Raw genomic sequence first — 20,493 nt, 5'->3', positions numbered from 1 at the left:
CCTAATGGGACTGTGTCCTTTCCTCCGACCCCTCTGCACATTACTGGGCTCATGCTAAATGCTGCCTGTGACTATCTAGGCAGGGAGGGAAGGAAGAAAATTCACTACAAGCCAAACTCCAGTACAGCCATAACACTGTGGTGATCAGAGCGATGCCAGTGTGGGCTGCAATCTCTCGCTTCCCCCCTCCAGAGCAGCAGAGAGATCAGGACACAAACAACCAGGACAGAGTCTCAGTGCTATCGTCTTCCAGCCTCTTAGGCCAGATCCTTTAGCACATGTAAGGTCAGCAGCAAATCCAATTGTTTTTACCTGAGGCTCCAAATTCTTAACCTTTGTTCCCTAAGGAGGCTGCAAACCAAATGTATTAACAAAATCTCTATTTTCTTTCTTCCACTGGTGCAAACAAAACAATCCAGGAGCTCTTTGTACTTGAATATCTACGTATTACATTGTACTTTTTTTTTTTCCCAGAAGGTATCCAAAAGAGTTTACATGCAAGGTTTGAGTGGATTATATGTATTTAATGTGTAAATGTGGCTGAGTTGACGATCTATTTAATTTTCTAGCTGTGGATGATGTTCAGTACTGTAGAATGGGCAGCTGTCTGCACATTCGTGTGTGTGTTGGTTTGGGTCTTCTAGCTGTTATTGTTTTGTTTCAGGTTTGCTCTCATTTTGGGAAGATTTGTATCTAATAACTTAACCCCCAAAGGATCTATTTATTCAGAACAAAATTGCACTAGGGAACATCAAAAGCACATAGTATTGCTGGGAGGCAGCCATGCTCATGAGCTCCTATGAACACGTTGACTTTGAAGATGGTCACCATCTTTTTAATTGGGTTTCAACACTGATATCTGCAAGGTATCAAAAAGGAAAGCCCCTCCCTATTGCTGTAAGAGTTCCCTGGTGTGTTTCTGCAAGACTGGACAATTGCAATACACATTCTTCTGCAATACTTCTCTCTTTCTTTGTCATCATCTGGTTTAATGGAGGTGGAATTTTGTCCGTCGCTGCTGTCCTTTCCAAAGCCCTTCCTCCTCTTGGGACCTGGGGGCCCTGGGTCCAGGAGGATTTTCAGAGTGCTGACTGCTTCTCGGTCAGATCAAGCAATTGTAAACCCCTAATCCTAGAGCAAAGTCTCCCCTGCGTTTGTCAGGCAACGGGACCCGGCTGGAGGTTTAATGCCAAAACTCATTGGACTTTGCTTCAGCCCTGTGTCCTGGAAAAGTGCTCTGGAAAATCAGTCGGTGACTCCAAATGTCTCCATGCAGCTGGGAATGCCCATGACTCAGGATGCTTGGGGCTGTCTGCTCTAGTTGGGGGAAAACCGGAGTCACCTGAGTGGGACACACTGGCCAGCCCCAGCGCTAGGGTCAGAGCTGGAGCCGAGCCCTCTGTGCGCTGCCAGATGGTGCAGGGTCTGGCTCTGGCTTTGTCAGTCTGACCTCACCTCATGGCAGCCGCTTTCTAACAAAGCCAGCTGGGAAGGGGAGCTGGCCACGGCAGGGGCTTGCTTGGCAAGGAAGTATCGTCCTGGCGAGTGGGCTGAGGACTGCATCCAGATGCCCGTAGGCCACTTCTGTCCCTGCATCTGCTCTGGGCAGAAGACCAGGTGCCCTGGCTGCCTCTGCAGAGTTACTCTGCTGAAGAGACCAGCGAGGAACTGGATACAGCCCTCAGTTTAACATTCGGTAATCTTTTAGGGCTGGGGGCTGTGGGGCAGGGAGGGGGCTTGCCCTCCCAAGCACACTGCTCTGTGCAAGACAGCAGCCCATTAACACTTGGAAAGACGTTTGTGCTGCAGCCGTTGGTGCTCAAGAAACTGAAGAACCCGGCAAGGAGTAGATACGTTGGCTGCAGAAGGCTGGTGTATCCGTCCCGCAGCGCGCAGGTCTCCCAAGCTGCCATGGGCGATCCCACCGATTGACAACAGTCACCTGTGCCTGCACAGGGCCACCAGTAGCCAGGTGAGAGATCCTGGTTTCAGACCGTTGCGGAGACAGAACGCAGCTTCTAAAGCAATTTTAGTCCTCCTCCCAGAGTGGTAACTTTCCCCCCCGGCTACACCTGGGCTAAATTTGTCACTCTTTCAAATGCCGCCCTTTCAACGTGCTCGTTTCTCACGCTTCCAGCACGACTTTGTGCGCAGCTGCCATGGTCTGTTTGGCTCTTACATCTCTGTGTTCGTGTGTCTGTGCCTGAGTTACTGCCTGGTTCCTGCCGTACTTCTGGGGCGCACTGTAGCTACTTCCAGCTGCTGCCCGGCGCAGAACATAGCGTCTCGGGATGAAATGTGAGCATGCCCTTAGCAAACGGGCCCCGTCGGGCTTGCACCAACAGAGAGCAAGGTTGTGGGTGTAAACAGGACCCGAGTGTCCCATCCCTGAATCAGCTGTCCAGTTGACCACTATGGCCAGCTCCCTGCCATTTCTTCACCGCTACCCTGTAGAAATTAAGGATTGTGATAACAATCTGCCGCTGAAATGGTTACACAGCTCCTGCCATGCAAGCAGCTGAAGGAGTTTTACTCCTACCCTTTCCCAGGTGGGTTTAGCTCCCCCAGAAGCAGCACTTCTGCCTGCTCTCCCTCTATCTGTCCCTACTGTAGAAGGTTGTACAGCTTTGCTAGGCTGGTATAATTAATGCAGAGCAATTTATGTGTGTGTACAAGACCTAAAATGTTCCCACACAAGCATCAGATTGGTCAAGACCCACACCCAAGCTCCTCAGCACAGCCTGGTTTCTCTGTTGGGTCATCGGTTTTGCTGGCCATTGGTTTTCCCTGATGGTTTCCTATCCAGATGCCAACCCTGGCAGCTCCGTAGCAGGTGGGAACAGGGATGTGTTTGTGAGCTCTGTTCATGGACACCTGCCTTGTGACCCTGAAAACCCTCATTCTCTTGCTTTTCCTCCAACACATTTCTCAGCAGATTCATGATTTAAAAATAGAGGGTTTACTTAAAGCGGCGCTAGACATCTCAGTGCATGTCGCATTAAAATGGAAACTGTGGTACCTGTAAACGCACAAAATACCTCTCATTTCCTGAAAAATTTATTCATTCTTCACAGCCTGGCTGCAGCAGAAATATGGTCTGAACCAGGTCACCCACAAACTGCAGGCCCAGTGCTCTGGAGCTGCCAGCAAGCCTGTGCACATCCCGTCGCTCAGCTTGGTTCATGGGATAGCTGCATCTTTATTCACAGAGGGAGATGAAAGGCATGAGATGATATTAGCTGCCAACAATTCACTTGCTGACAAATGATCTCTCCACTCACCCACTCCCTCCAAGTGCTAAAAGTCCTGAATTGGCCCCCCCCCCCCATCTGAAACCATAGCTGGAAAAGCAGAACAGTTATTGAAACGCCGTGGGCTGCTCTATTTCTCTCTGCTTTCTGATTTCCAAGCCACAATTTCAAACTTCTTTTGCTCAAAGAATAAACAGCAGAGAGGTGGTTTTTTAAAAAAAAAAGGAAGTAGAGCCTGTGACCTGCTCCTTTGGCTTCAGTAGTTTGGAGAAAAAAAACCCATAACTGAAGAGGTGGTGTGGCTGCAGTGGAGCAGCCCACCCGACCAGCTCCCTCTCCTTCGCTGTGCGTGGACTTGCTGGTCTTTTTATTGTATTTACAAAGACACTTGAGGTTTGGGAATTCCTTGGTGAGCGCTTTGTATGAACGTGTCTCTTCCTGTCGGCTGCCTGTGAGCCACTGCCTGAAACCACAGCTGAGGTCGGGGAAGGACTTTGCTGGGCAAAGCTGCTCCCTGTTCCTGCTCGGAAAACCCAACGCCGCCCTTGCAGAGCCCTCAGTCCCCGCAGAAGTTGAGGATGTGCAGGATTTGCTCTAGTCCGTGATGAGCAACTCCCTCACTGCCCTGTGGGTGGGGGAATCCACCAAAATATGTCGTGCTCTGTCCGACCCAACGAAGCAACTGGCTTTTCTGTCAGTCCTAGATAAGAGGGAGGTCACTGCCCGCTGCCTCCCTGCTCCGGCATTCCCGGCTCTGGCACAGCACCACGAGCCCTCAAAAATCTCTCAGAATTGCAGGGGAGAAGACAGTCATGCCTCAGAAATGGCCTAGCAGAAACGTCCATGGGAAACTTTGCTCTGGTTTTATTACTCATAGATGAAGCAAAAAATAAGAGCGAAGGAACAGCTCTGGCAAAACCGATTGCTGCAGAGGAGGGGGGAGAGACGCAGCCCTCTTCCAGGCCGGGACCCCAGCAGCCGGGTGGCACAGGATGAATCAAGGCCAGATGAAATACGGAGTCAGTGCACCTGCCTGACTTTTTCATCTGCTTGGCAAGACGAGGTGTCAGATGTGGGAGCTACGTGCAAGGCACAGCCGTGGGGTGGGATGGCACAGCTCCCACCTCCAGCGCTGACGCGCTCTTTGGTGAAGGGAAAACAGTCCCACAGCACCAAGGATGCACTGAAAAGGTCGTTTCTATTGTGGTGGCTGCTGCTGTTGCAAAAGATGGTGAGCTCCAGGCTCCTCCCTCCGGGGTGAGATACAGGCAGATGACCTCGCCGTGGAGGGAGAGGAGAGAGCTTAAAAGGTCGGCGAACAAACCAAGCATTAAAATTGCAGGCAAGTCCAGGCTGGTTTCCTTGAAGGACACTAGAGACACTGCTGCTTGACTGAGCACAGTAGGCACTCCCAGATCTCCCGATACCAACAAGATCTTTCAATATTTCCTTTTGCTTCTGCAGTGGGCTGAAAACATCTATCTTCTGAAATATTTCTCTCATCCGATTCTTCCAGTAGAGATCAAAAGGAGTGTGAAACGCACCTATAACCTGATGGATCAGCTGGTACCTTTGGTAACTTTTATGTCCCCAGGCCCAAGCTCTAAAGGATCAGACACCAGCTATCACAGGCAGGCAAAGGGCACTCACTGGTAGAGGTGACAGGCACCTCGTGTTACCTACAGCACAACGTGAGTACTGAACTCTCCTGGGAAGAAGCTTAGCATGAGTTTTTGAACACTAGGATAGAGGCACTGAGAGAGCGAGATAGACCCCTCGGAGTGGGAAAACAAGTGCTCAGTGCCACTGTGCCCTTCCCAGCTGGAGCAGGTCAGGGACAGCCAGGAGACTACTTGTCCCACCCTGAGCGCAGTGTTTTCCGTCACCTGGGATGCTGGGAGAGCAGAGCACTACCTGCCATTCCCTCTTCTTTCAATATCTAGGTCTGAGTCCTTTCTGGATCATATCTGGTATTACTACTTGCACCCAGAACACTCCTAAACTAGTTGTGTGCCCAGCAGCTTTCCTGCAGCCTCCTGTCAGTGCCACACCTGCCCTGTGCAGTTCAGGAAAACTGATGGTAGTCTCCAACTGTAGCCTGACTGTCCACAAGCAGCAGAACAAGTTGGCTTCCTGCAAAACCCAAGCACAGAGCCTTCAAGCAATGGTGGCAGGGGAGGACACACAAGTCTCTTCCCAGCAGTGATTTAGCAGCTGTACATTGATGGTGAAGTTCTCCAGCCCAGCATCGACTGACTGAGATTCCTGATTCCTCACTAGGGGCCCAAGCAGTGACCTGAACTGGCAGCACCCCCACTGCAGCAAACGTCTGCAGCTTTGGCTTGTGGGGAGCGGCTGAGAACAAAAACCGCTTCCCCAGGGAAGATGAGGTCCCCAAAGCAAGGGCATTGCTTAGAAAAGATCCAGCTGACATGGGTACATGCAGACTCCCCACACCCCAGCACAGAGCCTTGCCCCATCCAAACTCCCCTGGAGGGGTTAACGTCATCAAAAGTGTCTTCAACAGTATGGTTTCTGGCCAGAAACCCTCCCAGTTCCAGTGAGATCTTCAGGCCAGCTTTGCAATCCCTGAGACAGTGAGACAAACCAGAACTGTTTTGCCCAGTATTAAATTCAGTGACTTTCAGCACAATCATTTATTAACCGCCAGCACTGCACCTGGGAGCACTGTACATGGCTGGGAGGGAAATTAACTGTTCCTGCACCTGCAGAGTGAAGGGAAAACATGATTTCCTCCAGATTTGTGTGACAAGGATAGAAAACACAAAATCTGAAAAATTCAAACCCAGCAGTGACCGCTGAGGGATTAGCTCTGGCCCTTACCCTGGGGACTTCGCTCTGCGTGAGGAACCAGGCAGGAAGAGCCAGAGCCCCCTGAGACAGGAGCTGACAGTCCCAGAGACCCCTTCCTTTCAGCAAACCTGCCTGCTGCCCTCCTCTGACCTTTTTCTGCTTCGCTCAGCTCCGTGTGACGGTCTCTCAGGGAAGCCCTGCATAATGAAATTGCCTGATTCCTCCAGCTGTTCCCCCATTACCCACCCGCCATGCCAAGGCTGCTGTATTTCCACCTGCCACTGAGAACACGGAGAGCACTTAATGGATTATGGCTGGATAAACAGTAAAACCGAGCATATGCGAACACTTCAGCCTCGCCTGTGCCTGCCGCGCTCCTGCTCCGTGGAGGGAGTGGGTCTGCTGGGCAGATCTTTCAGGGCCTGAGGCTGCGGTGCCGGGCGATGCTGGCTCGGACTGGAGAGCCTGGCTGCATCGAGGGGGACTGGGGAGGGCAGAAGCGATGAGGATCGATGGACCGAAGCCAGGAGCTGCTGCTGTGCATTGACTTGTGCTCACTCGCCTGTTCAGGGGGCCCCGGGAGGAGCTGGCTGGAGGGCTGGTGAGAGCAGAACTCTGCTCTAGTCCCCAGTGCTTTTGAGGCAGAAGAGAGGGCAGCCAAGATGTGTCTCAGAGGGGTAGTCATGGGACTGAGCCAAGGAAGAGAAGCAGCAGCCCATCTCCCTGCATACTCTGTCCTTCAGGGCTCCTCAACCAGCACATCAACTCCTACATTTTTGTATCAACAGACACATAATGGATTGATTTCTCATTCTTTAAAACTCAGTCCTCACTCAACAGTTTCACACACAAAACAATGGAGACACAGGAATGTACACAAAAGTATTAAATGAGATAGATCTTTATTAGAAGCTTCCAGCATATTTTATCTGTTCTCCTCCTCCACAAAACTCCTCTCACTGGATATACAGCTACTATAGTCCATATAGAGTCTGTACATCTCTCTCTTGCTATTTACTGCTACACATCTCACTGTACAACTGTACACTGTGCTCTCTTATCAGCAATAATACATGGTCTTCAGTACAACCCTACACACATTAAAATTGCATGGCACTCTGCGTTACAAGGAAAGAGCTAAACCTCTCTTCTCTGGTTTCATAAGACAAACATTGCCACAGTGTTCCTATAAAGCTCATAGGCAGATCCGAACAGGTATTCTGAGCAGATTTCCCCCAGAATCTGTGGATCTGGTCCCTAAGCGCTTAACAAATCTCACATTCCTGCTGTTATCAGACTTGGGAGTGAAGAAAAACCCTCATGAATAATGCCCTTGAGTGATCAGGAGGGCACTAGAGACAGGGAAGAAACCGAACCACTTCCTTTTCATTTTTCACCTTTCATTTTGGGTCCCCTCCAGCCCTCTCCAGCCCTCAGGGTTACACACTCAGCCCCGGCACCTCCTTACCAGCCAACTTTATGTCTCTAGGATGGGAGTCAGCGGAGGGACCAAGTCATATAACTAGACCCTTCCTCTGGTGATCGTCAGAGCAAAACACATACACGTGCCTTTTCCTCCTCTCCAACATGCTCATGTCCTTGTCAGGGCTTTTTCCTGAGGCTTCCCTGAGCTCAGCCCCTTTCCCTGCTGCCTGTGCAGCCCCTTTCCATCCTGCGCAGCCTCCTGCGGGGCCCTTCCTGGCTGCCCCTTCCCCTGGCTCTGGCTGCGTGACATCTGCCCGTCCTCTGCCTACGGGAGTGAGACGTGTCCTTGCAGGGGGTGCTCCTCACCCGCTGGGACAGACACCACACCCGCAGCTCTGGCTCAGCAGGGCTGAGGTGGCCACATGCAACAGAAACCCTATCTCGGTCTCCTGAACTGTTAGACCGAGCCGTGACTTCTTGGAGTGAAATCCAAGAGGATGAGTCCTCCTGCAGTGAGCCAAACCGGTCATGGGAGAGCTGGGCCTTGCCAAGTGGGTGGCCCCTCCATCCCCCTTTAGCCCGCGCGCAGCCAGCACACGCTTCGCAAAGCACCATGTTTGGACAGAGACAGCTCTCCTTCCCCAAAGCTCTCGCCTCTCTTCCTCCACAGATACCCCAACCCTTTCATAGGAACGAAGCACTTCCCTGGTTTCTTTTGCTCTCTCCTCCCTTCACCACCTCAGTGCCTTCCTTTGCCACCAGGTAACTTCAGCAGGGAGGACGGACAAGCAGCGCCCTGGAACAGACACTGTGACTACTCCTAGGAGATAGCACGGGTATGCAAGAAGTGTGCAAAGAAAGAACAGAGCCAGCCCACGCTGGGCTCCTCTTCTGTCCAGTACAGGTACAAACTGCCTACCGTATTGCAAATGACTGTCACCGGAAGGATCCTGCTTCCTGTGACATCCTGTCCCGTTTAGGGATGGGTCCAGAGAAGTCTTGGTGCTGGGATCCAGGCTTCTCACACTGCCCAAGAACAAAGTCCCCAGCCTCTGCCTCCACCATCCTCGCCTGTCCTCGGGAAGCACACGCTGAGACTAGGTCCGGGGGTGTCCTTCTCTGACCTGCCTTCTGAAGTAGCGGATGGCAGAAAGTGTGCCGAAACTTGCCAGGAACACTGGAAAAGAGCCCAACACATTTTCAGAGTGAGTCTGGGTGCTTCTTCCAAACCTGAAGAATCTTTTTCCAAACTTGAAGATCACAAGCTACTTGGCTCACTCTGGTCCATGGGACCTAGGGGGGTTGCTCCCCTCCCTTTCTCCGTCCCCTCCTGCCTTTGCTTTTCATCCCCGCCACACTGTGCTTGTTCCCAGCGCATTCAGTCCTGAGCTGCCCGTAGCCCTGCCGACCACATCTAGTCCCATAGATTGGGCACACAGATCAACCACCATTTCACAAGAAACTGCTGTTTTTAAGGGAAACTCAACATAGACTTGATGCGTGTGGTAGAGATGGGTAGTGGTTAGATATGTGGAGCTCCAAGGGGTCTAATCTTGGATGAGAGGGCTGCAGTAGGAAATCTCACCAGGGCTTCAGGGCAGTCCCTTCACTTTCTACCTCTGTTTGGATCAGGAAAATGCCAAGAAAAATATCATTTTGTGGGTTATCTGTGGATCCTCTGATCCCAGCCAAAAGCAGAAAATACCCCAAACCCAGAATCAGAAAATGTAAAGATATAAAAAATAACTAATGGAGCTTATACACAGAATCAAGCTCTCCTCTGTACTTTCACCTAATGTTTTTAGCTTGGCTTATAAGAGAGGTCAGATTCCCCTGATCTGTGCCCAAGGAAAACTGAGAACCCAAGCCATGCCTTTGGACTTCCCAGTTTAAATTCAGACTTGATTTTGATTTATGTGTTAGAGCCTGGGACATAGGGAAATTCAGCTTGTTAGAACCTAAAATGCCAGAAGAGAATTGCTAGTTCAGGATGTCAACGTGTCTCTCTCCCCGCTCCTCACCAGGGTGCTTACTGCACGCTGGGTTATGCAATCCTGAGGGCACGAGGCCCATATCCCGCTTTTCACACCCTCTCTGAGGCCACATCTACCACCTAATACTAAGAAGGCAAGGAGAAGCAGGCCAAAAGCTCCTTGTGATGATTGCACTGAGCAACTTTAGCTAACAGGCTATTCTCAGCCGGGGTGTCAGCTTCCTGTGTGACCTTAGCGGGGAACATTCCTCCCCCGGACAAGCAGAAGGAAGGCCTGGCCCCGACGTCTGGCCCCACAGTGGGGGCTCTCTGGTGCCCACGGGCTGCTGCACTCTCTGCTCCATGCCCTGCTCACCCAGCGACTCGCACCCCTTGGGCCACAGCTCAGCTCATTTGTGTTGCCCAAGCTTCCTCTCTCCCCACCAGTTACTCAAATGCTGTGGTTGGAGAGGAGAGGAACTGACAGGGCTCCGTTTACTTGTAGGACTCAGTGCACCAGGATAATACTTCAGCTAAGCTGTATTTAGAAAAAAGATTATACCTTTACAGCACATTAGAAAAATACGTGCATTTGTTCCTGCTGAGATAAAGGAGTATAAACCTGCACACTCGAGGTCCTGATTCAGCTTCTAGCCAGCAGGGATCCTAAAGAAGCCTCTCTTCTCCTGATACACTGGTACTGGTCCCTGTCAGAGGCTGGGATGGAGCGGGGCCAAAGCTAGGAACACAGACTTGTCCTACAGCTCAGGTCAAGTCAGCAGTCACTTTGTGTGGGGAAAGGACAACGTAAGTGAGTAGGAATCAGGACTATAGGAGAGAGAAGGTATTAGAAAGTAACAGGCACTTTGGAAAAGCAGGAAAATGACTGCATTTTCCCGCAGGCACTCTTAGGTGTGTTAGCATCCCTGCCCTTCTCCCTGCCATGTCTTCCCCGAGGTCCTTCCCGCCCCTCTCCCACCAGGCTGGGCACCCTACGTACTGGTCTTCCAGGCATCCGGAGCCTGCAGGTCGGAGGTCTTCACTGCCCAGGACGCGAAGGCACAGAAGACGAGGCACATGTCTTTGTGGGTCAGCGCCAGCGGAGCCTCAGGCCTCCCTGCGAGAAGAAGAGCATGAGGCTTGGGGTTTTACCAGGCCTCCTCTGCCACAGCAGGGTCCAGTCCCTCCAGGGCAGTGAGTCCCTTGCACTCCCAGAGATATACATCTTTGTGACACATTTTGCCTCCCAGAATACCTTTTTTCACCATTGGTCAATCAAACATGTCTATTTAGGACTCAGGTACGTTTCCTAAGGAGAGGGGCATATTTTTCACCCCTCTCAGTTTTAAACTTTGTTAAGAGCCTGAGCCAAATTATTTGTTAATGCTACCCAGGGGCCTGAGAGGCCCAGCCAGAGGACTTCTGACTGCCTCAGCACCTCCCTCCATCCCTTCCCAGCACGCCCCTGGCTGGTGGCTGGAAGCGGGTCTGGGGAGCAGATTGAGGAGAGAGCAATTCCTGGGGTGCTGCCGATGGACGGGGGCTGCAGATGGGTCCCTCTGGGCAAGGTCCCCTTCCTGCAAGACAGTGCCCTGAGACACACGCAGCTCTAGGACAACACACATGCTCCTGAGAAGCACCAGTGCTCAGCATCTCTCCACGGACCCCACCTCACCCCCGCCACCTGCTAGGACCAGGGCGGGACACAGCCCTGAGCGCTCTGCATTTTTTTCTCTGCTGGAGTTCCAGTCTGGCATGACTTGAAGATGTGTTGCAGGAGTAGGTTATTTTTGCTCCTATGTTTATTTGATCAGGCTTTTAATTAAAGCTGGCTTATTAATTAGCTACAACCGTGGCAAAGGGGTTTTTCTCTGTGCAAACAGACTGGGAGCTCTATTTTGAGGCACCCTTTGGGATGACTCATTCATTGTTTGGTTTTAATATTAACTATGAGGCACTGTGGCTGTAAGCATCATATAAGCTTTAAGATAAATATTCTAACTGTCCTAGTGGATTGGACTTGCTCTCCCTTTATTCCTGTTTCTCTTACCTGCCTCAAGTAACAGTCAATGTTCACTCTGAGGTCTCTGGGGGGTGTTTTACAAATGAATGTGTGTTTTAAAGTCCCCCTCACCTCTTTCAGCTGGAAGCCTTGGACATGTTCCGCTCTGTGCACACCTTTCCCCCCCACCAGTATTAGATCAATTAGCAGCCCAGCCTTAATGGGACAGCAGCTCAACAGCTGTTGCCTTATCTCAGGGGCATGAGTTCTTTGGTACAGAGGGATTTTGCTGCTCTGCCTCCCATTCCCTCATCAGAAATGCAGGTATGCAGCTCTGCAGGCAGCTGGATGGAACTAGGGTGGGGAATTCCTATCTCCACCAGACCTTGCAGTAACACCAGCCACGTTTAATGCAGCTATCCACTTCAGGAAGTTTTTCTTGGCCAGAGTGCAAAAGAATAGATGAGATCCACAGTAAGATATCCATTCAGGGGGACAACTGAATCAGCTAGGACAGGGACTTCGGGCCAGACTGAGTTTCAGCCTGTTGCATGCATGCTGTCATGACCACCTCTGCCCCAGGACAGGGTTTGTGGGGAGCAAAGCAAGTTTACACACAGAATATCCCCAGATTCCCCGTTCAAGCCTCCTGCAGCACTGGCCAGCAGCACTCGCTTGACATAGGGACAGCATGAGCATCACAAGAGAGAGCCACTGCGCCACAGCACATCATAGTGGTGGCTTTAGCCCCGTTTTCCCTGCTAAAGCCCAGGGCTGCTATGTGGCAAGGTTCACGTGCCAGGAGGGTGATTTCAGACCTGGCAGAGCCCGCCAAAATGCTCCTGTCTCAAACGTGGCCTTAATGCTGGAGTGGAGGTGGCTGCAGTGGGGCCAGAGCTGGCTACAAGGGGTGGTGGGAGCCAGGGAGATCACCCAAGGCAGAGGCACATCTCTACGTGCAGCGGCGAGCCGGGGCTGTCGGTAGCGAGCGGGGGTAACAGTGCTTTACCTGTCAGTGCAAGGGCCATGTCCAAATCTTCTGGCCGCGACAGGCCTCTTCCCAGCGGAGCCAGTGGGACGAGGGGGAGCTTGTCTCCAGATCCTCTCCGTACGAGAGCCTGGGGGGCTGGGGCTTGGCCCCTGATGAGATGCATTGGCCTTTGCAGGAGGGACTTCAAAGCCCCCACAGCTTTCTTCACCTCGTAGGCTGGAGTGATTGAGAAAATCCCTCTCCAGCCTACCCTGCTCCCAGGCCCATCTGGAAAGAAGTGTTCATACACCTCAGGGACCGAGATAACCAGGGAGTCTTTGACTGGAGCCGAGTTCGGATCCTCATTTTGCAGCTGAGCATGGTCCAAGCTGCTGAACTTCTTTCGCTTCCTGTCTTTACCCTTGACTTTTTTCCTATTTCCTTCTGGTTCATTGAAAAAATATTCATACAGTTCAGGCAAGGATATTTCCCTTTCCAAGGGTGTTTTCTCCCCCTCCATTGAGTTCCCCATTCCTTCTTCTTCCTCTTGGGAGTCACAGAACAAATAGTCGTACATCTCGGGCCAAGTCACATCCAGGGTGTCTGCCCTTGCAGAAGCTCCGGCTGCAAAGCAGGGGGGACCCAGCTCCCTGGGGGTCTCAGCTGCAGGCTCCCTGTGAGCTCCTTCAGTAGCATCCCCTCCAGAAGCCACCATGCCCCTGGGATGGAGAGGCTTCGCCAGCACCTCCTGGCATGCCTCTCCTGAAGGAGCCATGGCTCCTCTGGCAGGGATCACCGGCACAATGTCACGTATGCCCAAGTCACCAGCCTGCCCTGGCTTTGAATTCTTGGTGGCCTTCGCCTTCCCCAGGGGCTGTGCCCCTGGCTCCTTCACCTTCTGCTTCGGGGGAGCGCTCACGGCTGCATTGCCCTCATCTGTGCCAGGGCTGGCCACCAGCCGTTTGCTCTCCCCTGCCTCCTCACTGCCCAGCTTTGCAGGAGCTGGCCTGGCTGCCTTCTCCTTCCCTTTGCTCTTTCGTGAGGACAGTGGTGAGCTTAAAGATGCCTTCATGGGTACCACAGTCCCCTGTGCCGCAGCCCCCACGGGCTCCCTGTCCCCCTCGGTGGCACTGGCTCCACGTTGTTTGCGGCTCTTTCTCAGCTGTCCTGGCACCTTGGGCCTCACAACGTCCGGGGAGCAAGCCGGGGGACTCGGCTCGGTACCTGTTCTCTCCCCACTTGCCCCCTCCTGCGCTGGGCAGCCAGGCGCTCTGGGCGCAGACTCCAGGGCTGGGCTCGGGGGGTGCTCACGCAGTGGTCCCCGTAGCCCAGGCTCCGAGTGGGAAGCGCTGCTAGGACTTTTCCTTGCCAAACCCTCTGGGGAGGTAGCCAGTGCCGGCAAGCTGCCCTGCACCGGAGCCCCCAGCTGTGCGTCCAGCGGGCTGCCATGGGGCTGTTCTCCTCCCTGTTCAGGGGCGCTTTCTCCAACTGGGTGGCTGGGAGGATCCATGGCCTGATTGCTGCTGGCTGCTCCTTTCTCCGATGCCGATGCCGGCTGCGGTGCTGCTGCTTCACATGCTGTGTCCTGCCCTGGGCTGCTCTCGGTGGTGCCGCCAGCTGGGCTGGTGAGGGCGGCTGTGGGGGCACAGGGGGGCTGCGTCCCCTGTGCGCTGGGCATCGGAGCGGGCGAAGGGCAGCTGGACTTGTCGCTCTCGCACAGAAACCTGCCAACCGAGCCCAGGTCCACTTCGTCCTCGCTGCCTGAGAGAAGCTCCGGCAGGGAGAGGAGCCCGCCGGCGGGCCAGCGCAGGGAGGCGTCTCCAGGCACCCCACGTGGGGCAGAGCTTCCCGTGCCAGGCCCTGGCCTGCTGCCCACCCTCGCTGCGATCTGCCCGTTGGTGCTGGCGCGGCAGTCCCTCCCCGGCACGCCGTCCCCTTGTTCAATGTCACTGAGACACTGCTCCTCGGCCGTGGCCAGGGCGGCCGGTGCTAGGTTGCATTCCTCCGATGCCAAGAAGAACTCAGCCCAGTCCCTGTCGTTCAGCTGGATGCTGTACTCGAAGTTATCCATGCCTGCAGCAAGGGGAGGGGGCCAGAGAGACCAGGACATGAGGAGAGGGCACCAGAATCGGCAGATGTAGCTGAGGTGTATGCCATAACACCCCCCCAGGTTCCCACCCTGCTTCCCTGCCATCCACATTCACTCATCCTCACTCGTTTCCAGCTGAAATCCGTGGAGGGAAGGGCAGACCCAGCAGGATGGGTATCGCTGTGCTGGACCATAACCCAGGCAGCAGTGAGAGAGACCACTGCTACTCGCCTCCAGTCCCTTCTGCCTCTGCTCCCTGAGCACAGGAGCGCAGGGTTGGGGATTCTTTCCACAGCAGCACAGCAGGACACACCTCACACACCCCTTTCCTACTCCTTTGGCCCATTTAAAAAAGTGGGGGATTTATGCTCTTGAGCGTTCCTGCTGCCACGACATCGTGTGTGAAGGTCGCATGAAGCAGAGTCCAAACAAGGGCATTGCAGCAAGCCACAGCAGCCCCTTCCATACCCGTGGCTCTGGGGAGGGAGATGCAACAGAGCCCAAAACCAGGAGCAGGGATCCAGTGGTAGGAGAAGAAGCAGAAAGATCTCAAAGCTGGATCCTACCTGTACCACAATCTCAGCCGGTGATGGAGCCATTCAAAGAGCCACGCAGGAAAATCCTCCCAGCACAACATGATGCTGTACCCTTGATGGGGGCAGAGCGCTGGGCTCCAGCACGGATCCATTCAGGGCCTAAAAATAGGCACCCCCCCTCCCTCCCCAGAGTGTCACTTGAGAGCCGAGTGTGACAGGCTCGGAGAGGGCAGGCCCATATATAGAAGCTGGTGGGGAAGATGTGAGGGTGCCAGCCACTGTGTTTCTGTCCCACAGCCTCTGGGGTGTCTGGGACCACTCCTGATGCCCACTGCTCACTTCTGCCCTCTGCCTGGAGTTGCTCCATGGCGTGGCCAGCAGAGAAGGGGCCCAGGCCACGGAGTTCACAGCCTTTAGCACAAGGCGGACCATGACATCTGGATGGCAATGACTGTTTTTTTTTTCAATGTACCCACCTCTTTGCCTCAGTCTGTAGGTTACCCATTTCTAGGGTGACAAAAACATGCCTCAGGAGCATCGTTTGCCTATTGACAGCACTCCTAGGGCACTGATGGCCAGACCACTGCAGATTTACATCAAAAGATCATGGCCAGCATCATGGTCTTGTGACAAACCTTGCATGGTGCATGGCAGCCATCCTGCGTCACCCACAAGCATCTGGTGTGGGTGGCAGAGGGAGACTCAGGGTGAGCCTGGCACGAGAGAGTTACAGGGGAAGCGACTGGCTGAGGGTGGCCTGACGGGTCAGCAACCGGAGCCAGAAATAGCCCTCACAGCTCCTGCGAGTCCCAGAGCCTGCCTCCCACTGCATGCCCTCCCCTGGCCTGGGGGCCAGAAATAGATGCCCTGAAGTAGCTGCCTGCAGCACAGAGCCCGTGAGCGTGAGCCTAAGTCCCTGCTGCCCCAAGGCTCCGGCCACCCCTTGGGTCACCAGGCTGCTGAGACCCCAAACTGCAGGTTCCCAGCCGTGTAGGTGATGCGGGAGCCGAGACGGACCCACACGCTCTGCAACCACCTCGGGCGTCCTTGGTGGGGCTGGGGGTGCCAGGGACCAGCACCCAGCTCCTGCCCCCTGGGCTGGAGGGCAGCCAGGCCTCTTGCCCTGCCCTGTCCTGCCCTGCCAGCACCATCCATCCTGTGGGAAGGAAGCTCCCCGTGGTGGCTGCCTTCACGCACTGCACTGCCAGGGAGCAAGACAGAAGCGCGCAGCCCCCCAGCAGCTGGAGCTGAAGCGCGCTGCCCCACGCCGCCGGGTAAATATTGACCAGGACACGCTTCCTTTTGCCGTGCTCCAGGCTGACACGTGCAGGGAGCTTGTCGAGCCGAGAAAATATGGAAGGGAAGAGGTCTGCTGTCTTCCCAGCCTATCTCATTTCTGATCTAGCTACACCCTTCTCCCTCTCCCCCCACACGCGCTCTCAGATGCAGAAGGGAAACCAACTGGCTTCCTTTTCTTGGCTACAGTCGACTTCCTTCCCTTTGAGTCCGGTAGCCAGGGTTAGTCAGAGAAACCTTTAAACTCTGCCTTGCAAACCGCAGCAGAGAACATAAAAGAGACAGAGGCAGCGAGACGGAACTGGAAGCCAGCAGCGGGCTGGCGGCCCGCGTTATCAGTGTCACATTTAAAACCAGCGCTGGAGCAGCCACACACCAAACCCAACAGGAACTGCACACACCCCACCACACGTTCCACCCGGCCTCAGAGACACAAACAAGTCTCGGTGCAGGAGACATCCAAGTATTTATTTAGCTGTCCAGGGTAAAGCCCACACACAGTCCTTGGGGAAATTACGCATCTGCTAGCACTTCCCTGCCTTCCTCTGGGGGGGCCATAAAAGTGCAGCGTGGACTTCAAGGGCAAGGCGTGCTGCCCCGAGCCCTGCAGGCTGCAGAGGGGGCATTATACCATCTGCAGAGGACATCCAGAAGTTGCAGCCCGGCCAGACCATCTCCGATTACCTTCTGGCGTGTGGTGTGTGACCCTGTGCCTCTCTGGGATACCTGGCTCCAGCCCTCCAGAGCCCTCTCCAGAGGAGCTGATGCCCAGGGATGCTCCAGGGCTGCTCCAGCACCTCCAGACCAACGTGACCGGCCGATGCCACCTGCCAAGCCGTGGGCAGGCGGGCACAGGCCTCCCCATCACCTCCCAGCACCTCCAGTATTGACGCTGTGGTATTAAGGACATTATATAAATAACTAATGTCAACGTGTAATTAGAGAAGGGCCTGAAATAAAGCAGCAGATGAGGCCCCTCTCTGCCTGACAACATAGGACACAGCGTGGGAGAAACAGCCAGAATCAAGGGCAGAAATCCAGAAAGCCAGAATCAAGAAAAAAGGGAGCTAGGCAAGAAAACCGGGAGTGCCATGGAGGGGCACTTCCTTTGGCTAAAGACCTCTTCTGTGGCTTCAGGCTGCACATTCATTACTCCCAGTGTAAAGGGACTTCAACAGACTGGCAGGGGGGAAAGGAGCTATCAGAGCTATATAGAATGATACTCTAAGATAAGCATTTTCTTATCCAGGAAACTCCATTCTACCTTCACAAAGCTTTTAAAATCAGCACTAAAATGCCACGAGTATGGAGCTTTTGGCTGAATTCACTGCTGAGACAACACAGACAATGCAGAGCAATGTGGGTCTGATTACAAACACGTCCTCCCTGCCCTGATCTAGGCCCATCACATGCTGTGTGTTCAGGGAGGAAGAGAGTGATGAGTTTGCAGGAAAAGCAATGGAAAAAAAAACCCAACATAATGGGAAGAGAAATAAGTCCACAGCTTCAGGAGCAAGGCTACATTGGCCCTTGCTGCTTCCCACTGCCTGGGACAGACAGCTCTATTTGTGGCCATCTTCTCATGCCTTCTTCCACTTTGGCTTGATCATCATCCTTCAACCTCGGTCACTGCTATAGTGTGGCATTGTCTGCCCGTCTCTGTCTGAGCCCTGGATGCTGGTCTTCTGCTCTCACAGCAGCAGCCTTTCCATCTTGTGATCTACCCCCTGATTCATTTCTCCCCTTCCATAAATTCCTGCGAGGTACAAACTGCCATATAAATAGCTCAGCCCTTCGTGCCCAGGAGTAGGGAATGCAGAGCTGCTCAGGTACAGCTTCGACCTTGCACTGCTAACAGTCACGAGACCTCCCTCATGATGGGGAGAGAGCAAACAGGGCATTTAGATCTACCCCAGAGAAAGCCTGGAAGTCACAGTTACTCCATGCTGAGGAAGGGGTTAAGTCTGCATTGAAACTCAGAGTGCAATGAAGCTGTAACCACCAGTCTGGTTTTGCTGGTTTGGGGGCAGGTGAGTGGCTAGGAACTATCACCCCCAAACCATAAGAGGTCTGCATTGTTTTTGCCTAAACCCTTTAACTGGTTTGTGTTGGGTTTTTTTTTGCCTGAAACTCACTCCCCAGGCTCTCTTAAAATTCAGGCCCATGCTTCCCAAGCAGCCAGCAGCGGGCTCACTCAAAGGTCAGCCTTAGCTGACTTGAAACTCAGCCCGCACTTGCCTGAAACTCTGCCAAGCTCTTCCAAAAGGCTTGTATCCTGGCCTGAGTTTCGGGTTGCTAATCCAAGTCTCACTGGGTTTCAGGTTTCCATGCTAGCTTTGGCTTTGCTCTACACAAGAATAGCCTCAGGCCACATCTCCTCTGCTGGCTGGACCCTTCCTGCGGGGCAGGAGTGGCAGCAGGCAGCCACCTCCAGTGCCAAGAAAGGGGCGGCAGGGCAAACAGGGCACACAGCTGCCTCAGAGGCACAGGACACACTTGGGCCCAATATCCATAACCCTGGAGTCGCCATCCCCGAGGGGCAGGTTCTGCAACTCCCCAGCTTTGCTTCTCTCTGCCAGCCAGAACAGCCAAGGGGCTGGGGGGCCACCATCCCCTTGCATGGCACAGGAACACCAGACTAGTGCAGGGGCTGTTGTGGCTCTAGTGTTTCTGGCTCGGGACCAGCAGCCGTAAGGCCAGGTGACCGCTGTCATGTCACAGCCACCTCGCTTTTCATGTTGCTCACTGATGTGAGACAAGCCAAGTGTGCCAAGCTCTCTGCAAGTCATACCCAGACAGATAGAGTTGTTCTATTTTTTTTTACAAGTCCTGAAAAGAGGCTGCTGGGCTGAAGTTCCAGCTCACAGGAATTAGAGTTTCACCATCGAATCTAACACCATCAGTATTTTACCTGTGGAACTCATTTTTCCTGCCATTTCCACTAGATGTCACTTATAGCCAGAAAGTTAGCAGTTTCCCTAGATTTTTAACCTCTTCCTGACGCGCAGGTCTATGTTAATCCTAAAAGGGGTCTTAGATATCCAGGACACTAGGACTGTAATGGTATTAGAGCAGCTGGGTTTGCAGGCTGTAAGGGAGGGGTGTAGGGGAAGCTAACATCTCCTGAGCATCCCATCCAGCTGGTGTGGTGCCTCTAGGGGAAAGGAAAAAGCCGTGTTCTGTAAGGCTGGAAGAGCAGGGTCTTTGCTAACACTGACTTGTGCATGTTGGGAGTCTCTGCAGCGAGCCTGTGCTGCGACGTTAGATGTTCAGTGATCCACACAGGTAGGTCAGCAGCTGCCACGTGTGGGTGTCCAAACCTCAGAGGCAGCAGGCAGCTCCATCTCCGCAGTCACCAACGTGCCCACAGCACTTCGGGGCAGGGCCTGTTCTGCCTTTGCACATCGGTGCACGCATGAGGTGGTCAGCCCACAGGCAGGCTGAGCTGGGGGGCAGCTCCTGATCTTCTCAGGAGGCTGTCAGAGGGTCAAGGGCAGGACCAAAGGCTGCTCTCTGTGTGGTCCCCCCCGCTGTTCCTGCTGCCCCTGCCCCGACACGCTCCACCTCCGCTCCTCCGCTGCCGCACCGAAAGGAGTGAGGGCTGCCCGAGCTCAGCATGGGAGCAAGTGAGATTGCACCTCTGGCTTCTGGGATCAGGCTCTCTGCAAGACAGATGCCACTGTATCAGCTACTTTCAGCTTTCTGCTAAAGGTTTAACCAGCTGTTTGAGCCGTGCTTAGCAAAAAAATGGTATTTTGGGCAATCCCAGCTGGGGATGAGTTGGTCCTCAGACCATGTGGTAAAGGCATAAAGCAAAACTCATGGAAGCATGAGCTGGTGTCTTGGGCCACCTCTTTGGTGTCTTCTCCTGCACCCAACATCATGACGTGAAGTAGAGAGGCTGCTTTGGGCTGGAGCAGTGGAGGGGAAGGCAGTGCTGACCCTGGCCCTCGGCAGCAAGAGAAAGCTCTGGGATGAGACACGGAAAGAGAGAAGGACCTGAGATTTTCTCACACAGTGTCAACTTGGCGAAGCTCTCCCTTCCCCATTCTGGCTGTGGGCCTGGAAAGGGCAACGGTAGCTGGACCTGCAGCCACAGCTCCGTTTTCTGTCCAACTTGCTGATTAATTATGTTTTG

At 53.7% G+C, this 20,493-nt stretch overlaps 1 protein-coding gene across 1 annotated transcript; it reads right to left on the bottom strand.

Moving 5' to 3' along the window:
* Positions 1–6,950: 6,950 nt before the first annotated feature.
* On the bottom strand, positions 6,951–15,208 carry PERM1 (PPARGC1 and ESRR induced regulator, muscle 1). Its single transcript, XM_074848301.1, has 4 exons — positions 15,090–15,208; positions 12,474–14,507; positions 10,463–10,579; positions 6,951–8,667 (listed from the first exon to the last, which is right to left on the bottom strand). The coding sequence occupies exons 2-4, from the start codon at positions 14,503–14,505 to the stop codon at positions 8,588–8,590; spliced, it is 2,229 nt and encodes a 742-aa protein (XP_074704402.1). The 5' UTR covers positions 14,506–14,507; positions 15,090–15,208; the 3' UTR covers positions 6,951–8,587.
* Between the last annotated feature and the right edge of the window lie 5,285 nt (positions 15,209–20,493).

The sequence above is a fragment of the Strix aluco genome, chromosome 22 (assembly GCF_031877795.1).
Source record: "Strix aluco isolate bStrAlu1 chromosome 22, bStrAlu1.hap1, whole genome shotgun sequence".
Lineage (NCBI taxonomy): Eukaryota > Metazoa > Chordata > Aves > Strigiformes > Strigidae > Strix > Strix aluco.
This window is presented reverse-complemented; position numbering and strand designations above follow the sequence as displayed.

Coding starts and splice junctions, on each gene's coding strand:
- PERM1 (XM_074848301.1), bottom strand. CDS start 14,505: ATGGATAACTTCGAGTACAGCATCCAGCTGAACGACAGGGACTGGGCT. Junction 10,580..12,473: donor CATGGCCCTTGCACTGACAG/GTAAAGCACTGT, acceptor TTCTTCTCGCAG/GGAGGCCTGAGGCTCCGCTG. Junction 8,668..10,462: donor TCCGGATGCCTGGAAGACCA/GTACGTAGGGTG, acceptor GCTCTTTTCCAG/TGTTCCTGGCAAGTTTCGGC.